The following is a 25,588-nucleotide window of genomic DNA, read 5'->3' as shown; positions in this document are numbered from 1 at the left end:
GAGATCTTGCCAACGTCGTATTTAAAATTATCATTTCACTGAGGTTACTTACCTGCCTAAGAGTACCGAAGATATTTACTTGGTCATCTCCGTTTACTCCCTCTGCATTAATCAAATATAAAACGGTCTCTTTAACAAATAATTATAGTACTTTATCCGCTTAAAGCGGTAATCTGGTATATTGATTTACTTTTATCATTGGCTTATTAACAGAACATCATTAAAATGTATTCATTTCGTATTCCTGTTAAAACCAGAAAAGTGTATTTCACATTATTATTTCGTTTGTAGTCAAAATTATTCACTTATGTCGAGAGTTTTTCAGTATTTACATTTAATTAACATTTTAATTCCCCTAAAAATATATGGCATTCAAATTTTAGTTCTTTATTATTATATCCAAAAAGTACTTCCTGATTAAAGAGTATTAGAGAGCCGTAAATGTAAGGGCCGAAATATTGTAATTTTCCCTAATTTGTTTCTTGTTTCCCAGTTGATATTGATTACCAGGGCTAAAAACTTCGGCATTGGCCATAATTAACGGATAATTTGTGGCCCGGCCAACGGCGTCACATGGCCAAGCTCATTTCGCTGGCATTCAAAGGAAGTGGGCGAGGTGCAGACTTGCCTCTCAAAAACTCACTAATTAAAGTCAACACTCGTGACTATGACCTCATTACAGGCAAATGTGTGAGGAGAGGCGGGAAAAATTTGGGTGGCCCAGGGTGCTGGTGGTCACCTGGTGATTGTCTTCAAGTTGCCTTTGACTCGCCGTACACCCGATACTTTTTTCAAGTTCATTAGGGTAATGAAGCAGCCACAGGCCCATCCAGAGTCCTAGACCTGTGGGCCGTGGCAAAGGAAAAGAGGAGGCAAAGCGGAAAGCGGAAGGGACCCGGAATAAAGTGGCGTGCGCTTTACTTTATGGGGCTCATAACCACGTATATATAGGTATAGTCGGTGCTCCAGTTGTTGGCTCTTTGCATAATGAACGGACATAAACATGGCACAGCCAACAACAACCGACGTCTAAGGCCAAACTTTTTTCCACAGTTTGTAGTCTTGGCTTTGGGCGCACATGACTGCCACCAACTCATCCAGCTACTACTCTTGGCAATTTTTGGTTATTGCCCAGATATAATTTTAAATACGCATTATATTTACTTAACGCCATTTCCTTAATTAATAAGAAACTTTTTCGGCAAGTTTACTCGAGAGTTCGACGATGATTTGGCCGAAGGGAAATTAGTTTTCCTTCTTCTTTGGCCGGTACAGTAGTAGTACACTTAAAATGGTATAAAATATTTCTGAATAAGTTTTAAAATATTTTCCAACTGTTAATATCAAATAATAACCATGCTTAAAAGATTTCAACGCTTAGATTAATCCAAATCCTTCAAATCTTTATGAATAAAAAATATCCGAATTCATTCACATATCTTTTGTTTTCCAGCCCGCAATTTTTCTGGCACTATATATTTTAATACTAACTATGTGTTTTGACATTCTTTTGCACATTTATTTGTCAGGAAACGCACATTTATATATAGTATGGCAGTGCGAATCCGATTTGAGCTGCTTAAATTTATTCTTTCAATTGGGGCACAGCATCATTTGGATTTTGCAAATGATTTTTGGCGTATTGCCTGCTTATGAATTTTTGACTGCCCTCACTCATAAATATGCACATTTGCAGTCATGGAAAATTTGCAAATGAAATATGTCCATCAATTGGGAAAATTGCAGCGACCAACAAGTGGCAAGCTGTCGATTCCCATGATGCATGAAGAACACACGGCGCATACGTAATTCTTATGACTATTTAATTTCATTTAAGGACACAAAAATTAAAAATGAAATTCCTGTTTAACAAGAAAGGTAATTTGTAAATTTCTTGTCACTATTTTTCGGCTGGGATACACGGACATTGGGGTTGCGTGTCACATAATAAAGCAAGGTCAATATGGTCTGCCCATCGTATTTGTCATTGACATTGAGGCCACATGTCCCATTGCGACCGCCTGTGACCTCCATAAATAGTTTGGTTGGCCAGCAGAACTAGCATTATAATTGTTCAATTTTAGCCGACTATCCAGAAGCCTTGGTGTGTAATTATGCAGTGAATAATTTGTAAGACCAGCTGTCCAAAGTGGGTTCAATTTAGGAACCTTGACTATGGACAGTGGCCACTGAACACTGTAATTGCATTTCGAAATAATTCGAATTCTCATGGCATTTTTAACTGCTATTTCCGGACAGCAATTAAATAAAGATGTTCAATTCACTCTGTCCTTCAGGGCAAATCCCAGCCATTACCCTTAAACAAAAAGCAACTTTTCAAAACTCAATTTCGCATGTTAACCCCAATTGAATTGAAAACACTTTAGAAGAGCAGCAGCGTCCGGAGCCCAGCCAAAATCTAATTAAACGTAATGTTGTGTAATCTTGTCGTCCAAGTGAGCAGGTTGTTCAGTGCGATTTGCGTAACATGATATAGATTAAAGTTATGAAAGATTTTTCCAATCCATTTTGCTCGTCCTGCCAGCACAGAGTGTCCTTGCCGCACAAGGTGAATAGAGGGAGTTGAAAATTAAATATAAATAACAGCATATTGACCCGTCTGGCACCTACGAGTGTCAAACTGGGCCACACTGATACAAAAAAGGAGCATTATATATATGCTTTTATATATATTATTATTATTAACTCCATTAATGCTGCGTGTACCTTAATTGTCTAGTCTGTATATACTTCTAAAATCAAGATGGAATAACTTTATTAAATTCAAACACGTTTATGAGATTCCACGCTGTTTTTCTTTGTGGGAATTTTTGCAATCCATTTTGCCCGAGGAAGTGCTGGTGCCTTCAATCATTAAATATAAATTAGGGCAGGTCGGTTCGACGAGGGAGTGCCTTCTGTGAAGGTTGTAGGTCAAAGACAAGGCGAGAACAAAAGCCAAGTACGATATCCTTGCATGCAAATGTTGCTTTTGACAAGCAAAGGATAACCATATTGATTGTGGGATCGGTGTAAGGATATCGGAGCTTTGTGTTTACAGTCTGTTTGCCTCGACTTTCCCAGGACAACGAATTGGCATGGCGACCTTCGTCTGCCTTCTTAGCCTTTCTGTGTTCTCTGTGCCATTTCTAATGGCTTTTTAATTGAAGTACAGAATTCAATGAATAAATAAAAGATAGTTGCCAAAGCTTTTGTTTGTCCTTCGTACTTGGGCACAAAGTGAGACTGGCTAAGGAAGCTCGAGCAGACAGGAAAAAAATTGATAAAGTTGAAAAGTCAGGAAAAAGGAAATTTTCTAATTGACTTAAACTTTTGCACCATTATGAATACTGAGAGCGCCAAACTTTACCCTCTGCCACACATGTGTCTGAAGCAGAAAGTGCTTTCAAGCCAATGAATTTCCATGAGGCGTTCAAAGTTCAAAATGCTCTTCTTGGTCAATAAAAATCATTTGCCTTTCCTTTGTGCTTTGTGTTCAATTCCAAAGTCATTTCACTTTGAAATCTATATCTATTATGAAGTTAGTTGAGCCCATTGTTATGTGCACGTTGTGTAATCAATAACGCATATTTTGATATCAGAATTGTACACGAACAAATGAAAATGTTATATTGTTAAGACCACTAGTTAAATAACAAATACGTATTAAAGTCCCTCTTTCAACGTAATAATACCGTCATATATTTGAACATGCATAAATAAAGCTATATTTATTTCCCAGCATTTCGCTGTCTGTCTAATTAAAAACGAGTCACGTACATTGGAAATTAAAAGCGAACAACAATTTTGCTGACCACAAAAGTTCAGAGGTTGGGCTCGTCGGGTTTTCCATGGCTGGTTTTTCCAAGGCATGCCCCAATTCGAGCTGGCTCCCGTTCAATTTCATTTCACGCAGCTGTGCCTCGATCACCAATCAAACTGGAATTGCCTAGAAAATTGTAATTAAATGGCAAGAAGTGGCATAATAATTGTTGTCGAAGGGGATGACAACTGTTCTGGCGATAATGCCACTTGACACCCGAAACAAGGGCAGGAGTCATCGCATTGGTAAGCTGATATGTGGAGATGCGACCACTGGGATCACCACATCCTTGGCGGTTGCCCACAAGGATAATGAGGTGGAGCTGACGCCACTTGCAAAACTATCGAGCCATGTATGATGTAATTACCGCTCAGTTTCGGGTTTAAATTTCATTCGTGTCTCGCCTCCTGACTTGTAATCTTCCACGTGAAAAAATAAATATATATTTAGTAAAATATATATCTAAATTAAAAAGAAAAATATATTTTAGATACCTTAAAATATTCATAAAATTTCACTCATAGAATAAAATTCATTTACATTTAATTTTTTATACAATTTTTTTTTTACGTGCGCGACATTTAATGAGTGGTTCATTTGGGGCCGTTGGCAAGGCAAAGTAACTGCCAAAAGTCACCACTTTCCAGGTTGCGTGTCTGTGTTGGCCTGCTCCGGTTTGCTTTTGACTGGTTTGGTTTGGCAGCCACAGAGTGCCACAGTTTTGGCAGGAAACCGCACCAACACGTGCCCAAACAACGAAGGCATGGCATGAGATATGGCAACCGTCTGGCAGGTCCTTGGGCTCTATGTTTGTTGGCAAGCCGAGCTCCTTTGTCTATTTCGATTTGGTTAATTATATATCAGTGGGCAGCATTACGTTTGGGTAACATCTTTCGGTAATGTCCTGAGGTTGTAGTGGCCTTGCTCTTTGTTTGATTAAAGTGTTAGCAGCAAATGTCTTAGGTAAAGCGAGTCTAATGCATAGGACTAACGCTCTGAGCCAGTGTCATTTGTTTTGTTTGTAAAAGCTTTATCAATAGACAATGCTTACTAAACTAAGGTCTATGCATTTAATAACAAACTAACAAATAAACTGTATAAAACTATTACGAATATCGTTTGCGCCTGTTTACGGAGTTCAAGTTTAAAGCTCAATAAACTTACAAAGAGTTAGAAGCAGGAAATGTGTTTTTGCAAAATTCTTATAAATTTCCCATCTCTTGGCTGTAAGTTTTCGAATAAAACGGTATAACATTGCACAAACGGACAACAACACTGAAGAAGCCAAACTGCACGATGGGAACTTTCACTGTGCCAAGCTGTCGATAAAGATGTAGATCCCTGTCTTGTCCTGCAGTCAGGCCAAAAGTGGGCGAAACTTGTTAAATAAGACTTCTAAATTCATTTGCTCCATACGCAACTTAACACCGAGAAAAACCAAAAGCGGCATCAAAAACTTTTTGGCCCGCAAAAAAGTGCAGGGCGACGTGGAGCTTGAAAATAGCTTGGCACCAAAACTTGATATACCCTTTCTAAGCAAATTGATGTAAATGTAATTTTAGTGCAATAATAATAAATACCTTTTAAAAATGAATGAATGAAAGTATGCATGTTTTGAATGTTTGCATTATACTTTTGAAATGAATATAATAAAAGCGAAACCAAATGTGAAACAAATGAAACATACATCAATGTTACACCCTTTTTGTGCCCATTTATTCGCTTGAAAATACAAATACAGAAAAGTTCATATTCTTTAAATGTATAATTATTATAATAATCCTTGTGTAGCAAATCTGCCCGGTAAGTTGTACAACTCGCCAGTTAGGGTCGAAAAATGAGCGAAACACAATAAACAACTTCATCAAATGCTTGTGGCTGCAATTCCCCGTTGTTGTAGCCTGTGCAAATATTTTCGGCAATCCCGAAAGCGCAAAGAAAATAGAGGAGTCTGGAAAACTTTTCGCTGGGCTGCAGCTTAAATAAATAGGGCGTTTGGCGATGGGGGCGTGAAGGCCAAAGGCATCACAATGGTCGTCGCCATCGCTTGGCCACCTAAAAGTATGCAACACTTTCTCAAGTTGCCCACCCCCCATTTCGCTGCTGATTCCTTACAAGTTTTGTTCCTTGTGCATTTTCATTAAATAGTGTTGTTCGCCATTGTTGCCGGCGCTGTACTTTGCATATTTTAACTGCTTATGGCTCGTTCGGACACGCCTCCGCCATACAACATGGTAGAATTGGAAAGGGGGCGGCACCCCAGAACATTGTAATAAAAGACAAACTTTCTTTTCGCCGGCAAAAAATTACTTTTGTCTTTCTTATTATCATGTTGCGGCTGCTTCTATTTGTTTATTGTTTTCGAGGGAGCGAGGAGGGAATATAGGTGGCATGTAATACGCGGGATTAGTTGCCGTTGAAAAGCGGTGGCCATGTTTTCATTGACAATCTTATTTCGAAAACAAACTGTACCATGCTAATCTGTCTTATTAGATGGACAATACAGAAATTCGACATTTAGTAGCAGTTACGAATCATTTTTGAAATATTATTATTCGTCAAACAGGTAATAGAATTGGGTTAAGTAGTTTCTAAATCACGTCGATGTCTAAGATTGTTACATAGATAAGGAGCAAGTTGCACCTTATGATATTCTGAATATGCGTATATGTTACAAATGACAAAGACATTTTTTTAATTATAGTAAAGTAGAAAAGAAATTATTATATGGTGGTCATTTCCTAACTTAATATATTTATTGATAAATATATTCTTTTATAATTTTTATATTTATCAAAAAGCAGTTTTATCCAGCAATGAAATCAATTTCAAGAGTAACCTGTCTTGGTTTCTCCAGTGTAATTGCATGACAATTGTGACATCACATTGGAGCCATCATTGCGAATTCAGCAACGAGCAAGAACACGAAATGTTCTTCCATTTAGTTGCGCCAAGGACAGTCTGCCGCAGCAAGTGCATTTGTTCGCGATGTAATTTGTTTCATTGCCAATTGTCTTGTCGTGTGCCGTCTCTTGACTGGCTTTTTATGACTCTTGCCAGCGGCGGGTTTTATGGCCCAGACACGGCCACGCCGCCAAAGGGGCGGCTATGGCCAAGAGCAGCTGCAAACGCGGCCCAGTCCGACTGTCTGCCACTCGACCCTTGACGGCTGTCGAGGGTTTTCCTAACTTAATTTGCAACAACTGCGCTGGCAGGACTTTTAGGTGTGGCCAGCTGTGAGGTAAACATTTTGTTGCCGGCTTTCCGCTGTTCTCATCTGACTTAATTGGCTTATGAAGTCAGTCCCCCAAGCCGTTGTCTGGTCTGGGCTCCCCGGCCATTGAAATAATTATTACAAATAACTATTCAGCGCGTTCAAGTGTTGCACAATTAAGTGTCATTAGCGAAAAATGCATATATATACCGGCTAATCCTGGTCGCCGAGGGACTTTCGGATCCCAGTGTTTGCTGCGGGCATTTAATTAGCATCAAATTACTTTTATTCACACTCCAATGCGCGGGGGCATATGTTGCACCTATTTTTCCCGTTCCCTTGGCTTCGAAGGGAAATGAAAATGTGGAGCTCATTTATGGTTAATTAATCCATGCGATTACATGGTTGTGTGTAGTCGTTGAAAAGGAGCCAGCTTAATTAAAGACATTACTGACATGTCGGATTATTAACACTACTTTGGCTCGCTGATTTCGAAAAGCTTGCGGGAAACTAAAAACAAAAGTTAAGGGGAGCTCATAATACATATCCCTTATTATCCTGTTTAAATATATATAGGAAATAGTCTGATTTTGAAGAAAGTTAAGTAAACGGAAACATTGGTGTATCGTGTTTGGGGTGAAATGATTAAGTTGTACTACGCGGCGAATGCGTACCATTTAAACGCCGTTGAGGAAATTAAATTAAGGGCAACTAACTGCAGCACATGTCAAACTAACAAACTTATGCCCAACTAGGAAAAGGGCCGACGATTTGGCACGAGGGGAGCCCTGTTTTTAATTAACGATGTACGAAGCTAAATTGAAAAATTTGATTAAAAAGTTTTTTGCCCCGCCGCAGCGGAAGCAAGAAAGTGGATTTTCAAGTACGAATGCGGGGTGCATTTCCATAAGGGTGCAAAATGGTGGGTTCGTTTGTAGTGCCAACGAAATTCTAGTTAGTTTGGCCTTACAAATGTTTTAACATCATTTTATTTGCAGTATGCAAAAACTGCTCCACGCACTTCAGCGGCTAAATATGTGTGTGTGTGGGTGTGTCTGTGAGCGGATGTGGGGGCGGTGGGGCGTGGCTGGCATTAACACTTGTAGTGTCAGTGTCGCATGTCGCTGCCTGCGAAGCTGTTAAACTAAATACACGCTGTCTGGGTCCTTGCATCAGCTCACTCACGAGTATTTCCCGTTCTCTTCTGCGGGTGTATACGTTTTGGGTGTGTGTGTGTGACGTACTTCCGGTTCGTTGCTTTCACCAACACTCGTGCACACCTCCTTTACATGCATTCTATTTCAGATATACTCATATTTGTCGCTGTGTGGTGGCAAATTGTCGCATGCAGCAAGCACGCAATTAGGAGTTGCTCAGTTCACTTTTTTATTTCCACCTGCCTGATATTTTACATTTCTTGCAACTTGCCGCTGATATGCAAATTCAGGTAGAGCCCCAAAAAACAATCAAGTGTACTTTTAGTGGGAGAACAGAAATTTCAATTGAAATTGAAGGGGAAATCACATGAATATACATGTGTTAGTTAAATATTTAATTGCTGCTGTACAAATGAATCTGAGTCTAAAAGCTTCGCATCAAGTAAATTAAATGAATAAAACACAATTGGAAAGTTGTTAACTCCTAAACAATCAAAATTGATTTGACTTCTATGACCTAATTTATATATTTCTCTATTAAAAATAGAAATACGTTTGAAAGTTTTCTATTTCTGAAGTTGCCCACACATTTTAATCTTAGGTGGATTAAGGACTGACTATTATTTAATTGATTTGTTTACAAACCTGTAATCACACCAACTATATTTTTTTTAAGCTAATCATCTCTCTCCATTGTGTAAAAAAAAAAGTCAAATCAATCCGAAATCTATGGGTTTCCGAGTCCGATAAGCTTGCATCAGTGCACTGCAGTGGAGTATATTTGGAGCCTTGCTTAGCATACTTATTGGGGCATTTTGCGGTGATGCATTTGCGCCAGTGGCACTCACACACGAACACACGCCCGCAGCCATTTGCATCTGCGTGAATGTATTAAACATGAGGCAAATGAAAAGCGGAAGTGCCAACCAGGCGGCGAGCGATTTTCGCGGTCTCTTTCGCCGATGGCAGAAGTCAGTGCGGAAAATGAAGGAAAACTCAGGCCACCGCACCACACCGCCATTTGCGGTTGCATTTTGTACCCCTTCCGCATTTATTACTCATGCAAAGAATGCACCAAGGAGCGTATTTCGGTCGCCAAGGGAGAGCGGGTGTGGTTGGGGGATATTGGGGGCGGGATTCTCCGGCGACTGTTTGAAATTCATGACTTGTTTAGTGCACATGCCGCATAATGTTGCATACATTTGGAGCGGTTGGCGGCAGTGCCGCGGGCTTATTGCAGCTGGCACTATTTGCTGTTTTTGCTGCTGTTATTACCGCTTCTGTTGCTGGTGTTGTTGGTATTGTTTCGAAATGAGGAGCACCGCACAAATATGCAAGCAAGCCAGAATGTATGTGAGAAGGTGCGTCACAAAACTGGTGTGCTAACAAAAGTCCAATGAGCATCTCATACTTCACTTAACAAACTAAGGAAGGTTATAAGTCAATACCTGATAGCAAACCATTAAATTCTATATAGAAAATAGAATATAGAAGAGGTGTTTAGAATAGAAGTTTATCTGACAATAAATAGATAATTTTTGGGGCATATACATAGCTGCTTTGTTATGTCGCGCACCTTCTGCAGTCATGCACACTTAAGCCAACATAAGTACTACTGTATTTGGATAATATTTATGCATTTTCACATAAATGTCAGGCGTGTGTGTGCGTAAGATGTGCATTCATGGCTTCGACTTGTTTTGCATGCTAATTGCCTTTGACGTTGAATGAAAGAGATAGAGGAGCAAACAAAGAAAGAGAGGGAGCACATCTGTCTACAGCACTCATAAATTGCTCGCATGCTTTTGATTATGTGCGAAAATGGTTCATAGTGCGCCTTGATAAACCAATTTCGTATTTTAATTAACTATTAAGCTGCCGATCGATTCGATTTAAAAACGAAATATTTTACTTTTCTTATTTTTTGCGTATGTATGTTTAGGAAAAAATTCTATATTTTCTATTTGCCTGCGGCAAAAACGAAAATATTTTGTGTGAGAAGCCAGTTCAAACTTTGCTAGCCAAATCATCTTCCAGTTGCGCACAAAAATATGCAGCTGAACAAAAATTAAACCATGATTTGGAAATTATTCCTTCGCAACCAAATGTTTGCTTCGAAATTGAAGCAAGTTGGCGAATCGTGTTGCATAATTTACTGCAGGCACTGTGCGTTTTGCAATCGTGTACTGCCGCTATTTACCGCCACCATTTCCCAATCCCAACCTGGGCTAATGGCTCTCTGCATATTTCATCACATTAAGTGCCAAAACAACGCATAATCAACTTCCATGAACCCCTTACCCTATTGTAGGTCTATTTCAGTGAGGTTAAGGAGCACTCTTCGTGTAACTGAATTAAATTCCGTTCCCAATGCAGCGCCATCTAACATACATACTACCGCAAAATGTTGCAAACTGGAAATTCACCCCATTATCAATGCAACTGGGCTGGTTAAGTTCCCATCGAATATCCCGATTTTGCCACACCCACTCGCCCACCCATCGAGTAAACTAATTATACAGCTAAACAATTTTGTATAGCGGTGGTCTTTTGTTTATGCGACTAAACGAATTTTGTATCAGCTGTGCGCAAAGATCCGATTGCCACAAATTGGTTGCATAAACATATACACTCTGGGTTACCGCAAAAATCACAGATTAATCACAGTAAAGCATTTCATAATCTTAGTGAAACTAAGCAGAGCTACTTAAATGAGATCATATTTTACATTTGACAATTTTACAACACATTCTAAATCATTCTTAAAATATTTGCGCATTACTAATGTAAATGAACTTGGCTGCTCATTTTATTTTTGTTTGCGTTAATATGAGCTGTCTTAATTCACACATCCCTTGATTCCGCTATTTAATTGATCGATGATTGCATAAAACTCGTAAACAAAAAATATAAAGATAAGTTCGAACGGAACAATTAATCAGTAAATCAGTGAATGTGAATAAAAAAACTTGCTGATTGAAGTGCAGTCAGTACTGACGACTACCTTTCACTTGGTTTTAGGTTCTTCAAAAATAATTTGTCATAAAGTGCAGGGGCAATAGGTATAATTATATTATAGACACGGCGGATGGGTGTTTCTAAGCCCTCGAGATTAGCACATGCCATAAATTCATTTGTGTCCACATAATCCATTCCTCACAAACACAGCCGGCCATAACCGTAAAACATTCATACATTAGCTCAGACAGTGCTCATGATCTGAATCAGCTTTACTCGGAAATTCTGGCCCAAAGCAATTGCCCTGTGAAATTTGCATGGGATGCAGTTATGAATTTATTTATGACTCTTGTTCTCCGGATGCCTGTGCTCGTGTTTACCTCTCCTTTGTCCTCCTCAGTTTTTTAATCCTTTTCAGAATTTTATTTGCTTTCCATATACACATTTAAACATTTGCACAGCCATGACCAAAAATAGCAGAGCCAAAAATATATCTTTACTATCTGGGCAATGTGCAACACATTCGTTGTGAGACCATTAATTCAAACCTAAGGCAAATCACAGAAATTTTATTATAAACAAATTAACAGTTTGCACTGCATTCATTCTAAAGGGATTCATGAATGCACGGGTTGTGTTAAAATTAGCCAACAACATCATGTCTCACAAATATTCGAATATTTATACTCTGATTGTATTAAACTTGGAAAACGGTTAGCATTGAAGAGATAGATACTTATTTCCTAGCACTTACCTATTAAAATTAATGATACTACTCAAAATATAAAACTGCTTTTGTTTGTACTTTTGGCAATTCAGATAAATAATTTTTATACTTTTTCATTACAAAATATCACTTAAATTTTATAGATCTTTGCTATCTACGTGGGCAGGTCTGTGTTTTTTCCCATAATTTGTTGTGAGATTTGCCACAGGATGGGTGGTCCAAACTTTTTATTCATTTTTTCCATTTCTCAAGCAAATGCGTTTTGTTTATAAAACAAAAAAAATTGCATATATAAGTACATTACCATTTGCGAAAATTGTCTGATTGAATAATTGTTTTTTTTTAATGGAATTTGAAAAGAAAGTGTGAGAAAAATATATATGTACCTTAAGAATGTATTCGCTTATCATAAAATAAATAAATAATTAACATGTTATTTAATATAATTTCATATGTAATACATGTGCACATATACGGAAATTTTCATTAATTTAATTAAGAAATTTAAGATTTCTGGTTAATTAAACAATTATAAATTATGTTGAGCTTGTAGATGCAAGCAATTTGATAAGCAAGTGTTCTATATTAATTGTAAATAAATATCCTTATAATAAATGCAAGCTATTCTTAATATTTATTTTTATGAAAAAACCATTTTTATGTATATGTGAGATTATGTATATGTGCAGAACATTAAAGACGACCCTCGTTTAGCCGTTTTCAGGCCGGTCTCTTGGTTTTAAAAAGAGAACCGGAGCGAGAACTTTATCTGTGAATTATCTGATTTTGCTGCCTTCTCATTATTTTCTAACCCACTGATAAAACGCGAAGAAAGAAAACCAAGGGCTGATTGTGCAGCTAGCGATTGATTGAAGTCCGACGTCGACGTCGGCGCTCCGACGAGGGATCGTAGATGGAGGTTCTCCGGTTCCAGTTCGGGATCGTTGGAATCAGTCGTTGGGAGGCCTTTTTCGCGTGAAGATCGCGGCGAGGAAGTGCTCGGAATCTGGAATTTTCAGTCATATTGTGTGCCTGCGCTTTTGTGGTAAAGTTTCGTTTGATTATGTGCATGGTGTTGAAATTAAATTAAAATATAATTAAAGACAGCTAACAAATTTAGATTGTTAAATAACACTAATTAAATATAGATGAAGCTCTGTTGATTATGCGCCATAAATATTGTTCAATGCAAACAATAAGCAAGACAAAGGGCATAAAAAACAAGGGAGTAAATCGCATAAATGATTCGTTTATGCAAACTCTGCGAAATTAATCTATGAATATTCAACATGTTAAGCCATTTAAAACCAACAAAAACTTCAACCGATTGGCCATTTAACATTTTGTTTATTTGATTTAATTTCTTTGTAATGTTTGCTTATTTGTTGTAAAATCAGCCTGCTGAATGAAAATCATTTAGATATTAAAAAAGAGCGTGCGGCGATGTCTTTGTGTTGTTGAGAACCACCAGCTGATTACTTATTTTTAACTCAGCTTTCTTTTATGTCCAAATTTTAGTTCTCTTTAGTTGTGTCTCTTAAAAAATGGAATGTTTCGGAGAGTGTGTTATCACACGTGATATATGTATGTACGTACTCACAATTTTGTGCTCAACGAACCAAAGACATTTTTCTTTTAGTGGTCTTTTGTAGCTTTATTTTTAAAATTCTTAGTCTATTATATTTTTTTTATATTCTTATATATTCATATTTAGTCTTTGAATTATTATTATAATTATTTATGCTTAACCACATTAATGAATAATATACAATTAGCTTATTGAAAGTTTACGTAGTAATAAATAAATGTGTTTATTTTTTTCCGGTAAGTTTTGTTTTTCGGCTACGCCCCCGTTGATTCTGGCAAAATGTTTACCGCTTATGCGTATTATTTATTATTGTTTTAAATCTTCTTCAGTGCACTGCTCTGAAAAGAATTTAATCTAATGATTTGCGTGAAAAAAAAATTATGGTGGAAATTACGTAATTTATAACATTGCATTTGATCCATAAATAGTGAACATTCAATTATTTATGCAGAGTCTGACGAATCCCTCTAAAGAGGTCGGACCATACCATAAAGATTAAACGTGTATAGATTGCCCATTTCCAAGTCATTCATAAGTCTGATTAACTGCTTAACAATTTGCCCTTATCGGTCAGAAGTTGTAATCCAATCTGAAGTAGTTTGAACCGAATGGAAGTGAATGGTTTTATAATATTCACTTCCTTGTCCTGACCGATAAATTTATAGATTAATTAGGGACTTTTTTGAAACTTTATTGTAGTGACTTCTGTTGGTATTAAGAATGGTTCAGTTGCAAAAAATAATAAATCACTCATATCTTGGTTCTGTTGATACGAAACGCACTACATTCATTAAAAATATTGTATCTCGAGCAAAGTGAAGTCCAGTGAAACGGATAAATGCATTTTTCCGATTAAAAATCCGTTTAAATTTACCGATGAGTGGGCGTTGTTGTGGCTGAATAGGAATGGACTTTAATTCTTTCATCAAAGAGATTAGTTTCAAAGCGATTGATATGGGCATCAAAGGCGGAATCCTGTAAACAGAAAATTGTTATTCTATATTGCAATCGAATTGTGATGTAAATGAGCTACGATTAATTACGTTATGTGAGTAATGAATAAAAAGTAGTGTATGCAACACAATGTATTGTAGTACTCACTATTTCCATACTGGTGTGATACTCGGTCTCGGCTTTCAGATAGGCAGCCACACTTCTATTGACTTCCGAGTTAATTTTCGGGCTAAAATGAGAATCAATGTCCTCAATGAATGTTGTCCGTGGACGCCTCGACCTGCGCTCCTTTGATTGATTTCTCAAGTCTTTATTTGCCCCCTCATTTCGATCCTTTTCTTTGCGGATCTCTGTGCGCTCGTGGTCGATGCGCAACTTGATTGCTTCTATCATGGTGATGGGATCCACCGGATATGGTTTGTCCGGAACGGGTCCTGCAAAAGCAATCTCCCTGGAGTACTCGTTGAAATTCTCACTTCCATCGAGACTGGCTTGTATAACGCCAGGACAATAGAGATCATTTACAAAGGTTTCGTGAAACTCGTTCTGAATGCGCTCAACCAAACGATCCTCAGCTTTTAAAGATTTAATCAGTTATATTGATTTATTAGAGTTAATTATAGTAAACCTACGTGTTCGAACGGGCACTCGCATTGAACGTCTTCCCACGGAAGAACTTCGCTTAGTTTTCTCCAGCAAAGTTGGCTATCAAAACAAGGATTATTTTAGATGGCTAGCTACCACGCTACCACGCAAATTATGAACTTACAGACGAGCGCGACCTGCCTGACATTAATTGAGACATTTCCATAAAGCTTTGATTTCTGGAGGCAGACGTGCCTACACAACAGGCATAGTTTTGACTATCTCCCATACTTTTGTCACAGGCAGTAGAGCCACGACTACAGCAACCATATTGACTTTTGGGGGAATCCGAGTAATATTTTGTATTCTTACTCATAGATTGCTCACAAGTGGATGCCTGATTCATAGAGACATCTTGGCAAATGCCTTGCGACTGCTTATAATGTACATTGATAAAGAAAAGGGTTTAAAATTATGATTCGGATCTAGCATTTTTCATGAGGCTTTTAAAAACCTCATTCAAAAACACAAAATTTTGCTTGGATAATCAAACTTACATTTCTGAGATTCTGGTTTGTCTGTGGTTTACATCTAGCGTTTCGCAAAGTCTCTGGTGGCTGAAGATAACTTGTTTCGTTAGTTGTGGTTTCGTACTGGATATTAAAGAGAAATTAAAAATTAAAAAAAAATGTAACACTGAATAGTTATATTAAATGTTATGATTTTTGGGATATGGGAACATACCTTCGTTTGATTGCGCACCATTTCTGGTGTTTGATCGCACTCAAGAATTGATCGTGAGGCCTTTTTGAAAGTATACAAAAATATTTAAACTTAGTAAGTACAAATAATTTTCTACATACATTTTGTTGCTGGCGAGAGTTGCATTTCTGACAATTTGGTTTTGGTTGCAGGCGGGATTGCTGGTCACGATCATCTTGATTTATTCTCGTGCTATTGAGATCAGGTGCCTGTTTAAAGTGTTTGAAAATTGCATAGATTTTAAGACTTCGGATTTCGATAACTTACAAATACAATAGGATCTTCATCTTCCAACCAAGATATATTCGCTTGATTCTGCTGCCTAGCTTGCTGTTCCTGATATTGCTGTTGTTGAATTTTTTGCAACAGCAATTGGCGTCTTTGAAACTCCCCATAGTTCATGCCAACTTGAGAACTATTATTCCAATCGATTGAGGTGTTATTTCTGCAGCTAGTAGCCGTATCATGATTATTGCTCTGATCGGCGGGACAACGGTTTCCTCTCGGTACTTTTAACTCACACTTTTGGTATTAGTATTTTAATATCAATTTACGAATATATTTGTTTACTTTTCAACATACCGGTGTATGCGGTTTGATCCGTTTGACCGAGTGCTGAAATTTTATATTTTTTAGAATGGCTTAAGTCTTTTAGTTTAGTCACTTACGTTGTGGGTGGTATTTTGATGATTAGACTTATCATTTCTATAATTGTACCTGGGGACGCTATGGGATCGGGAATGCTGAGATAGGTTGACTAGAGGTTGAAAGAGAGGTAAAGAATTTTGTGGAATCTGAATGGGTGTGCTATTATTCGGGCACTCCGGCATGTTGCAACATTGCTAAAATTCAAAGATTCGCATAAAAAATGTTTGTAAATAAGGAATTATACTCACATATTCATCGTCCTTGTTATATCTGGGCGAGAGCTATAATTTAACATTATAATTTAGAAAGTATAGGTTTTTTTAATGAATCATTACCACATCCTGTGTCACTGACGACTCGTTCTGTCTGCTGCCATCGAGGGTATGTTGGTATTGGGGTTTTTCAAATGGTTCAACAGGGTTGCGTGGCATTGAGAACCGACTAACGGTAGGACAGGGATCGAAGCTGTCGTCGTCGCTGATGGGATCCGTCCCTTGAGAAATCCTCTGGCTGGGATTTCGGGTTGAACTTGCTTCGTTCAGATCCTTCTGGTTTCCCAAAAACCGATTGAATGCCAAATACAGCTCATCGGGCAGCAGAACAGAACTCCTAAACATACCCATTCATAAACACACACATGCTTTTTAGATTATAATCTGTTAATTATCAGACGAAGACTCCGATACTTACACACAGTCTAAAAAATCGGAGAACAGTTTTGATGACTTAAAATCAATTGGATGACCAAAAATATGTGTGTAAGTGTTGGTATATTTAGAATAACTTAATTGGGTTCCAGAACTGTTGCAAAAATAGTATTTGCAATAACCTTTTAAATTCTGAATTTACATGGTATGTGCAAAGTTACAAAAGTTTTTTGGAAATTGGTTGAACATTTTTGATAAGGAAGGTTGATGCTTGAGTACGATTTGAATTGTTTTCAAGCGCATCTACTTTTGCTTTTCGTGTTTTGTCAACTGCGTTTTTACCATGTAACCGAAATAAATTTCAACAAAATGCTATTTAAAATGTTTTACTTTGCTCTAATTTCAGAACATATTTATTGTTAAATATTGCTTAAAGAAATTACACCATGAGTACATGTTGACTTTAAATTCTCAGGGGGAGCACACGAGATTTACCTAATTTGCTGTTATTCTCTCCCTACATCAGCAATCCATTATCCTTTTGGCCTAATCCCTCATCGCTGTCATCTCTACGGTGCCCGCTTCCGTTTGTTCATTAGGCAAATGCAGCAATTTCAGCTCGACAAACGCCAAATCGTTTGTCTCAGCCGTATCCGCATCCGCACCCCTATCCGCTTCTACATCCGCATCCGTGTTTGTCAGTTGGATGGAAGGACATCCGCCGGCCCGCTTCAAGTGGGCGTCCAGTTGTGCGAGGAATGTGGGCGTGGCATGTGCGTTACGCGTGAAATCCAATTCCCGCAAACTGGCCGCCTGGGTGGCTAGGAAGCGGAGGAGGGACCGCACGGCCTGCGGTCGCTGTGGCATCCACTTGACGCTGCTGTCCGCCACATCATAGTGCACCGTCAGCTGCGAGTGCCAGGCAAAGGATTGCAGCCGGAATACCTCCTCCACGTCGACGACTGGCAGGCAGTCATCCAGTCGACACTGCATACGGAGACCCACAATCCGACAATTGCGACCCCGAATTTGCTGCAGGCACGCGGACAAAGTTCCTGTGCCACTGCAATTCGCCTTGCCATCATTGTCCAGGTGGGCGTGCTCGGAATTTTGACACAGAAAAGCTGTCAATAGGCGCAGTCGGGGCAATTGAAAGATCTGAGAAACGCAGGCGGTAACCATACAAGCTGGTAGTTTCAGGATCTCCAGATTTCTGGGATACTGGTACCTCTGTTGGCTGCAGTTCCAACTAGAGCGCATTTCAAATGCTCTTAGGTTTTTAAGATTTTCAAACATGAAATCCACATCAAGGGGTGTTAAACCCTCACACTCGTCAAGCTTAAGGTCCACCACATTGGGGCACAGGTGGGGGAGTCTCTGTATTACCAATGTATTGCTTTTCGTGAAACTGAGTATCTGCAAATGGGTGAGGCTTTGTCGCATCCGCTTGAGCCACTTCCGGCATCCTTCGCCGGTTCCTGGCAGGTTAATTAAGGCTCTTGTTCGCCAGCCTAAGTGATCCAATATTTGAGCCAGCTCGTCGGGCTTTAGCGGGTTTAATTGCTGCTCCCGGCGAAAATCAAATAGCTTGGCGTATCTGTTGGACCACAATTGGAGTATCAAGCTCGAAAATCGCTCCTCCTGCACTTCCATCAGTCTCAGTTGGTCTCCCAGCGCTAGATGTTCGCAAATCATTAGCAGACAGTCGTCGTCCAGCTCCATTAGCCGCCGATTCCTGGGTGGCTCTCCGTGGGCAATGGTTATGCTCGTCTTGAATCGCATCCTATTCGATCTGCTGCAGCTGAGCAAGCCCGCTCGACTGAGTAGGAAGCGCGTGGCATGTGTCTGGCCGATTTCTGAGCTATATATGTCCATTGTCTGAACCCCCGTTATGTCTGAATCAGGGTCGCCTGTGGCGGTTGCATGTAATCGCAGCTGGCAGTGCGTGCAACCAGCGCATGTGTCCCCGATTATACAGATCTCGTGGCACAGTGGGCCAAGGGTTGCTCGAAAGGGGTAGGAGTATACGTATTATATATGTTATGCAATATATGTATATACTATCCGTTACTACCACCATTTGAGGGTCAATTCTCTAATTAGTTAAACATAACAGATTGTAATTTGCCAAATATATAATTTTTTTTCTTGTTTTAGAATTTTATTTTAATTTGTTTGAGTAAATTATTTCTATGCTTAATTTATTGAGCTACAAACATTTACATATAATTTTTTCACCACTGTTGTCCAGTGTAAGTTTACCTGACATACTAACTAATATAATTATTTGAAGTACAAGAATATTTGATAATGAATATGTAAATAACAATTACCTTCAAGCACACTGTAGCCACTGCACAATTGTAAACACCACCCCCTTTTCCCTTCGCTCATGGTGGTGGTCGATAAGTACAACCCCTGACAAACTTTCCACGGGTGAAGAGAGTTCTCAGAGCGATACTCTCTCTCAGATTGTGCATTATCGCTCTATAGGCGAAAGGCAAAGAACATGAGATGGAGAGACCTCTTCAGCGAACAAATGGGAGTTGGTCTATTTTTATAAATCCCCCTCACAACTCGAACTACACATGTGGCCAAGGCCAAGGCGATATGATACACATAGATGTTTATTGGAGACGGGGAGTTCAAATTTCAAGTGCTTCTGAATAACAGACCTGGATCGAAACAAATCACAATTGTTTTAAAATTCGATAATGGGACAGTCGTAAACAAAGCACTGCCATTACACTGACAACTGATAGGGCAATCTTTAAACCCTTTGTAGTGGATTTCCTTGTATTGTTACTAACCAATAAAGACTGAAAAAATGTTCTTCTGAAATCAGTTTGTTTTATGATAGTCATCATTCCAAATTGATGGTATGTTACCATTTATGTTTAACGTAATTTATAATCTAACTGTTGAAAAGGAATCCTTTGCGATTCGTCACTAAGTGGAGTGCAGTGCTCATGTTACATGATGTTAACACTTGAATATTATGTCAGGTAAAATGTTTTGGTAAGCATATTAGGCATTTTAGGGCACAAAATTAAACAAAAATTGGCTTAGATCTCAAAATTCTTTGATTTTATTAATCGCGACAATGGGGGATGTGGAGTTTCAGGATGTCCAAGAGACAAGGCGCACTCCACAGAGTGCAATGAGAATGATCCGCATGGAACTCGACGAGGAGGAGAATCGCCGGCAAATGTCGACCAGTAAATATGGTGGCGTCTGCTTTCACGTGGCCATAGCCGTCATGCTTTGTGTAATGGTGTTGGTGCTAATTTGTTCGGCTCCCCTTGGAGAAAACATGTCCAATCTTACGCCCGAGGAGCGGCACGCTCGCCTGAGGCAGATTTACGTTGAGAAAGAGCGCCGGCAGAGACTTGGCAGCGGGATGGGCTTAAGTCCGCTAGAGGAGGAGGCCAATGATCGGCTCATGGCCATTAGGCAGGTGGACGAGGAGTTTTATAATCTCTGGAGGAACTACCACTCCCAGCCACCGCCGTTTCTCAAACATCTGAACATCATCGATACGAATCTTTATGCGGCGCTTAAGAGCATGCCCAAGGGCGGACTCCTTCACGTCCACGATTCGGGAATGCTGAGAACGGAAGTCCTCATCGATTTGACATACCGCGATAACCTGTGGGTCTGCGTTAACATGGAACAAGGTTTCGAGGACTTCCGATTCTCCAAAAACTTTCCTCACATCCCGCCCGCTGAGGACTACCAATGCAATTGGATGCTGATGAGCAACTTCTTCCAGTTCGAGTCTCCGTTAGAATTCGAGAACAGGTTGAGGAAAATTCTCACTGTCCGGCCGGAGGGGTATAACAGTTCCTCCGAGTTGGCGCGACACTTAAGACGCCACCAACGCATCATCCATGGACTGATCACATTCCGCCCGATCTGGAGTGAATTTATATTTACCATGCTGAGCGATTTCTATGCCGACGGGGTGCAATATGTAGAGCTGCGTTCCTCGCTGCCAATTGTAAGTGCGGATATGAGCTGGCTATATCCCAGCAACATTTATTCCAATCTGGAATATTTACTTTTTGGCATTGTAAACTTCTTGAAAAGCAGTTAAAAATGCTTTCATAGCTTGGCAATCATTCAATTTTAAAATTTTTCCCTGCCTTTATCTAGATGTACGATCTGGATGGAAATAACTTTACTATTTTGGAAACGGCGGATGCCTTAGTTTCAGTATCGAATATTTTTAAGAATAGCTTCAAAGATTTCATCGGAATTAAGCTGATCTACGCTCCTTCTAGGAACTTAAATGACAGTCGCATGGATGAGTATTTGGAAAATGCACGCCTGCTTAAGGTAGTCAAAGATTTTGTCTTTAGCCCTTTGAATCTTTATTTAACCTTCATCCTCGACAGTTGCATTATCCGAATTTCTTTGCTGGATTTGATCTTAACACCTTTGGTGACGAGTGCAATTTACCACTTTTAGAAAATGTTACTCAACTGTTAAGGATCGGCAAAAACATTGACTTCTATTTCCATGCGGGAGAGTCCCGATGTCCGGATAGTTCCCGCCCTGATGCGAATCTTTTAGAGGCATTATTGTTGCAAAGTAAACGGATCGGGAATGCCGTGAATCTACCCTTTCATCCGGAGATTATGAAGGTCATGAAAAGGCTTAGCATAGCCGTGGAGATCTGTCCCCTGTCCAACCATTATCTGCAATACTTTAACGATTTTCGTCAACATCCGGCGGCGTATCTGATTGCCGCCGGATTTCCAATTGTAATTGGGTCGGACTATCCGTGTTTCTGGAACTCCGCCCCTCTGACCGACGACTTCTATGTGGCCTTCGTGGGCGTGATTAGTGGGTGGGGCAATTTGCGCCTCCTAAAGCAGTTTGCCCTCAATTCGTTTCTGTTTAGCTCACTCAGCGAAACGGAGAAGAATATGGCCGTATCGAAGTGGCAGTGCAGCTGGAACCGATGGGTCAGAAACTTGGTCAATAGTAGCGGATACTAATAAGTAATTGTCGAATCATTAACAAAAATTGTATTAAAAAATTAATGGGCTATATTTTACTTTATGTATATAGCCAATTTGTACATAATTAACTACATAATGGAAAAACCTCTTTTATTCTTGGTATAATTAGAAGTAATTTAAGTTATATATTCGTTTTAAATACGTATTTAGTTATGATAAGAGGCCTTAGTTCTTTATATGTATATGTAGAGCAACTTTTTCGGCTTTATCAATGCATAATTTTATAAGAATGGGTTATTTTGCCTTCGAGGGCATGGCTTTCCGGTTTATCGAGAGTGGCCAATAAAGTGACCAACAGCACGGCACTTGAATGTCAGGGATATAGCCAAGGGCAGGGTTAAGTAATCTAATCGCCGGCTACTCGTAAATCAAGATGCCAGATTGGGCGATTGTGGGCGATTATCTGGATGGCAGGTTGCCAACCCACACGCGCAATTATCGCCTCGAGATCCATTCGAACGCGTGTTAAATCAAAGATAATGCCGAACCGCCAATCGTTTCAGATAGGGCGGTACATCGAAACCAAAATCGGAGCTCCTCAATCGCCGCAGACGTCAGTTGCTGAGTGGACCTAGTCGCGATCGGACCCTAACGGAATCTACCGCTCATCATGTCGCCAGTCATCCGCCGTAATCTTATCGCCTGGCTAACTTTGGGCCTGTGCGTCTGTCTTAGCTTCGGACCGGGTCCGGTGGAATCACGCACTCGCCCGAAGAACCAGGTTGATAGAAAGCTGTTGACGATCTACGGCAGCACGCCCCACGTGGAAGCCCTTCTGGGTCCAGGTCGTCCCACGCCAGATACATACAAGACGTTAAGAAGCGCCTTCTTCCGGTACGAGGAATCACGCTCATTGGGCCATGACCTGGAGCTAAACAGCAAGGAAATTAAGGCTAACGAAACCATTATGAAGGCCAAGTTAAATGAGTTTGACGAAGGCCTGGTAACCCCTCACCTCTTCAAGCCCTCACAGCACATATTTGATGTGTTGGACGGCATCCGGAACACCGATCTCTTCAAGCTGCTGAAAAAGATGCCCAAGGGCGCGGTTCTTCATGCCCACGATACGGCGCTCTGCAGCACAGCGGCCATCATCAACCTGACCTACTATGAGCATCTCTGGTCCTGCCAGCAGGATGGAGATCTTAGCGCCTCCGCCCTTAGGTTTTCAAAGGATAAGCCACAGGCCCTGAGTGACTGCGATTGGAGTCTGCTCTCCGATGTGCGAGCCAAATACGGAGCTGACAAGGTCGACGACTATCTGGCCGAGAGGCTCACCCTGTATCCCACCAAGAAGTTCGAGGACAACAACGCCGCCTGGTCCAAGTTCATGACCATTTTCAATCTGCTCGACGGTCTGGTGATGTATGCCCCCGTCTGGGCGGACTACTACTACAAAGCGCTGGAGGAGTTCTACGAAGATGGTGTTCTATACTTGGAATTCCGATCAGTTCTTCCCACGGTAAGTATATTATAAACAATACTTATTGGGCAACAATATATACCGACAATAGTAATTTTTGTACACAACATTATTGCAATTTTCTGCAGCTATATGACATGGATGGAAATGAGTTTACTCCTATGGATACTGTGCGCATCTATGTGGAAACCTTGGAGAAGTTCAAGGAGGCTCATCCAGATTTCATTGGTTCAAGGATGATCTACGCTCCTATACGTAATACGAATGCTGAGGGCGTAACTGGCTATATCCAAACCCTTAAACAAATTAAGGTAAGATTTATTTAAAGCTTAGAGGTATGGTCCTAAGATTTGATTCCATCGATAGGAAAAATACCCGGAATTCGTAGCTGGTTTCGATTTGGTGGGCCAGGAGGAGATGGGACGTCCTTTGAGGGACTTCGTCGACGAAATATTATCTATCCCCGAGGACATTGATTTCTACTTCCACGCCGGAGAAACAAACTGGTTCGGTTCCACTGTGGATGAGAACCTGATCGATGCCATTTTGCTGGGCACAAAGCGTATTGGTCATGGATTCGGACTGGTCAAGCATCCCGTGGTGCTGGACATGCTGAAAAAGCTGAATGTGGCCATTGAAGTGAACCCGATTTCAAATCAAGTGCTCCAGCTGGTCTCTGACTTCCGCAACCATCCGTGCTCCCACTTCTTCGCCGATGGCTATCCAGTGGTTATATCCTCGGATGATCCCTCCTTCTGGAAGGCCACTCCCCTGTCGCACGACTTCTATATCGCCTTCCTAGGAATCGCCTCGCAGCACTCCGACTTGCGTCTGCTGAAGAAGTTGGCCCTAAATTCCATTCAATACAGTTCGCTGACGGGAGACGCCCAGTTCGAGGCGTTGGAAAAGTGGCAAGTGAAATGGGACCAGTTCATCGCCGATGTCAATGATCCGAACTCCAACCGGGGATCCCCCAGTCAGCGGATCGATTGACTAGCACGGGTGGTGGCAGCGTTGCTGGTTGCGTTCTCCCTGATGACCTCCAACCTTTGGCGCTAGTCGAAATACACCCCTCCGTCCGCTGCTCCTACCACTCCACTCCAACTCGATCACAGGCTGCAGCGGGTCTAATGCATCGCATCCTCATTCGCATCCACTCAGAGCCATATCCATGCCCACATCCTCAATATCTAACCATTTTTGTAAGCTAATCGTTATGGACTAGTCCTTAGTTAGATCTAGGCTAATACCTCTCTGTAAACCCATGAGATTCTGTCGCACGCCCCTGAAACTGTTCCAAGCTAAAATCCGCTGCTGCGCCGAGGAATCCGAGAGCAATAAAGAAACCGTTTTAGTCGTAGCCGAAATAAGAGTGCATGCAATTTATGTTCAAAGCTCAAAGAAGCCTGAACGTAATCGTAATGAGTTAGCCAGCCATGCGGTTCCGAATCACTCAGAGATGAGAACGTGAGGCGTACGAAGACTAAAATTGTAAAGGGGGAGTTCCTTCCTATTAAATGCTTATTTCCTACTACAATAATGCATTTGCATTTAAGCTCGTGAGTAATATACATATTAACATGTGTCTATAAGGAGTAAGAACCTAAAGAAAATATGTTAACTTATTAAAGCTGCAGTGTAAATTGGCTATTGTTCGCTATTGTTATCTTTTTCTTATGGTGAAGCCCAAAAAAAAATATAAAATAAATACAACTAAAAATCTATAGAAACAGAAAAATCCATATTTCTCAACCGCGCCACAAATGACAATAAACAAATCGCCGTTGCCCTGGCTACTAATCTTTTACCTCAACCTAGTCATTATCCTCAGTTTGCCGACACGATGACATCTCCATTCGGGGAGTGCACTCAAGACTAAGCCCGCATAAATCTCTCATTGCCGGCGGGTGTGTCGAGTTCGCAGAAGAGTGGATGCGAATTTTAATGAATATGCGCTATATGGTCGTCGTGGTCCCGTCCACTTCCACCTCCACACCCGCCTCCAGTGCCACGTCCGCACATAACCACTCATCACTCGGCCTTCTTTGAGCCGGGGATCGAGCCATCCGAATCCT

General features: G+C 40.3%; 4 protein-coding genes across 6 annotated transcripts; 2 read left to right on the top strand and 2 right to left on the bottom strand.

The window, feature by feature from the left end:
• The first annotated feature begins 12,794 nt into the window (after positions 1–12,794).
• On the top strand, positions 12,795–25,326 carry LOC6738502 (adenosine deaminase 2-A). Of its 2 annotated transcripts, none has more exons than XM_016169322.3 (4): positions 12,795–12,924; positions 22,598–23,552; positions 23,642–23,824; positions 23,880–25,326. In XM_016169322.3, exons 2-4 carry the CDS (start codon positions 22,701–22,703, stop codon positions 24,504–24,506), a joined length of 1,662 nt encoding a protein of 553 aa, XP_016032346.1. In that variant the 5' UTR covers positions 12,795–12,924; positions 22,598–22,700; the 3' UTR covers positions 24,507–25,326. The 2 variants fall into 2 exon arrangements, with proteins under 2 accessions (XP_016032346.1, XP_016032347.1); XM_016169323.3 differs by having other exon boundaries at positions 22,594–23,552.
• LOC6738505 lies at positions 13,708–16,887 on the bottom strand. 2 transcript variants are annotated; one of them, XM_044923106.1, is made up of 13 exons: positions 16,752–16,887; positions 16,665–16,697; positions 16,437–16,610; positions 16,351–16,383; positions 16,036–16,290; positions 15,870–15,977; positions 15,751–15,810; positions 15,564–15,659; positions 15,191–15,442; positions 15,054–15,126; positions 14,569–14,996; positions 13,862–14,442; positions 13,708–13,805 (listed from the first exon to the last, which is right to left on the bottom strand). In XM_044923106.1, exons 1-12 carry the CDS (start codon positions 16,845–16,847, stop codon positions 14,338–14,340), a joined length of 1,713 nt encoding a protein of 570 aa, XP_044779041.1. In that variant the 5' UTR covers positions 16,848–16,887; the 3' UTR covers positions 13,708–13,805; positions 13,862–14,337. The 2 variants fall into 2 exon arrangements, with proteins under 2 accessions (XP_044779041.1, XP_039150223.1); XM_039294289.2 differs by having other exon boundaries at positions 13,708–13,800.
• Positions 17,439–19,139, bottom strand: LOC27206302. The gene has a single exon (XM_016171680.3). It carries the CDS (start codon positions 18,936–18,938, stop codon positions 17,610–17,612), a length of 1,329 nt encoding a protein of 442 aa, XP_016032349.1. The 5' UTR covers positions 18,939–19,139; the 3' UTR covers positions 17,439–17,609.
• LOC6738503 (adenosine deaminase 2) lies at positions 20,052–22,174 on the top strand. Its single transcript, XM_016169321.3, has 3 exons — positions 20,052–21,063; positions 21,219–21,401; positions 21,461–22,174. The coding sequence occupies exons 1-3, from the start codon at positions 20,167–20,169 to the stop codon at positions 22,064–22,066; spliced, it is 1,686 nt and encodes a 561-aa protein (XP_016032348.1). The 5' UTR covers positions 20,052–20,166; the 3' UTR covers positions 22,067–22,174.
• Positions 25,327–25,588: the final 262 nt, after the last annotated feature.

The sequence above is a fragment of the Drosophila simulans genome, chromosome 3L (assembly GCF_016746395.2).
Source record: "Drosophila simulans strain w501 chromosome 3L, Prin_Dsim_3.1, whole genome shotgun sequence".
NCBI classification, from domain to species: domain Eukaryota; kingdom Metazoa; phylum Arthropoda; class Insecta; order Diptera; family Drosophilidae; genus Drosophila; species Drosophila simulans.
This window is presented reverse-complemented; position numbering and strand designations above follow the sequence as displayed.

What these genes read in the sequence shown, in the direction of transcription:
- LOC6738503 (XM_016169321.3), top strand. Translation starts at nt 20,167, where the DNA reads ATGGGGGATGTGGAGTTTCAGGATGTCCAAGAGACAAGGCGCACTCCA. An exon ending in TGCGTTCCTCGCTGCCAATT is followed by an intron (nt 21,064 to 21,218) that starts GTAAGTGCGGAT and finishes GCCTTTATCTAG; the next exon opens with ATGTACGATCTGGATGGAAA. An exon ending in AAAATGCACGCCTGCTTAAG is followed by an intron (nt 21,402 to 21,460) that starts GTAGTCAAAGAT and finishes CATCCTCGACAG; the next exon opens with TTGCATTATCCGAATTTCTT.
- LOC6738502 (XM_016169322.3), top strand. Translation starts at nt 22,701, where the DNA reads ATGTCGCCAGTCATCCGCCGTAATCTTATCGCCTGGCTAACTTTGGGC. An exon ending in TCCGATCAGTTCTTCCCACG is followed by an intron (nt 23,553 to 23,641) that starts GTAAGTATATTA and finishes AATTTTCTGCAG; the next exon opens with CTATATGACATGGATGGAAA. An exon ending in AAACCCTTAAACAAATTAAG is followed by an intron (nt 23,825 to 23,879) that starts GTAAGATTTATT and finishes TTCCATCGATAG; the next exon opens with GAAAAATACCCGGAATTCGT.
- LOC27206302 (XM_016171680.3), bottom strand. Translation starts at nt 18,938, where the DNA reads ATGGACATATATAGCTCAGAAATCGGCCAGACACATGCCACGCGCTTC.
- LOC6738505 (XM_044923106.1), bottom strand. Translation starts at nt 16,847, where the DNA reads ATGCCACGCAACCCTGTTGAACCATTTGAAAAACCCCAATACCAACAT. An exon ending in CGTCAGTGACACAGGATGTG is followed by an intron (nt 16,698 to 16,751) that starts GTAATGATTCAT and finishes GTTAAATTATAG; the next exon opens with CTCTCGCCCAGATATAACAA. An exon ending in GGATCAAACCGCATACACCG is followed by an intron (nt 16,291 to 16,350) that starts GTATGTTGAAAA and finishes TAATACCAAAAG; the next exon opens with TGTGAGTTAAAAGTACCGAG.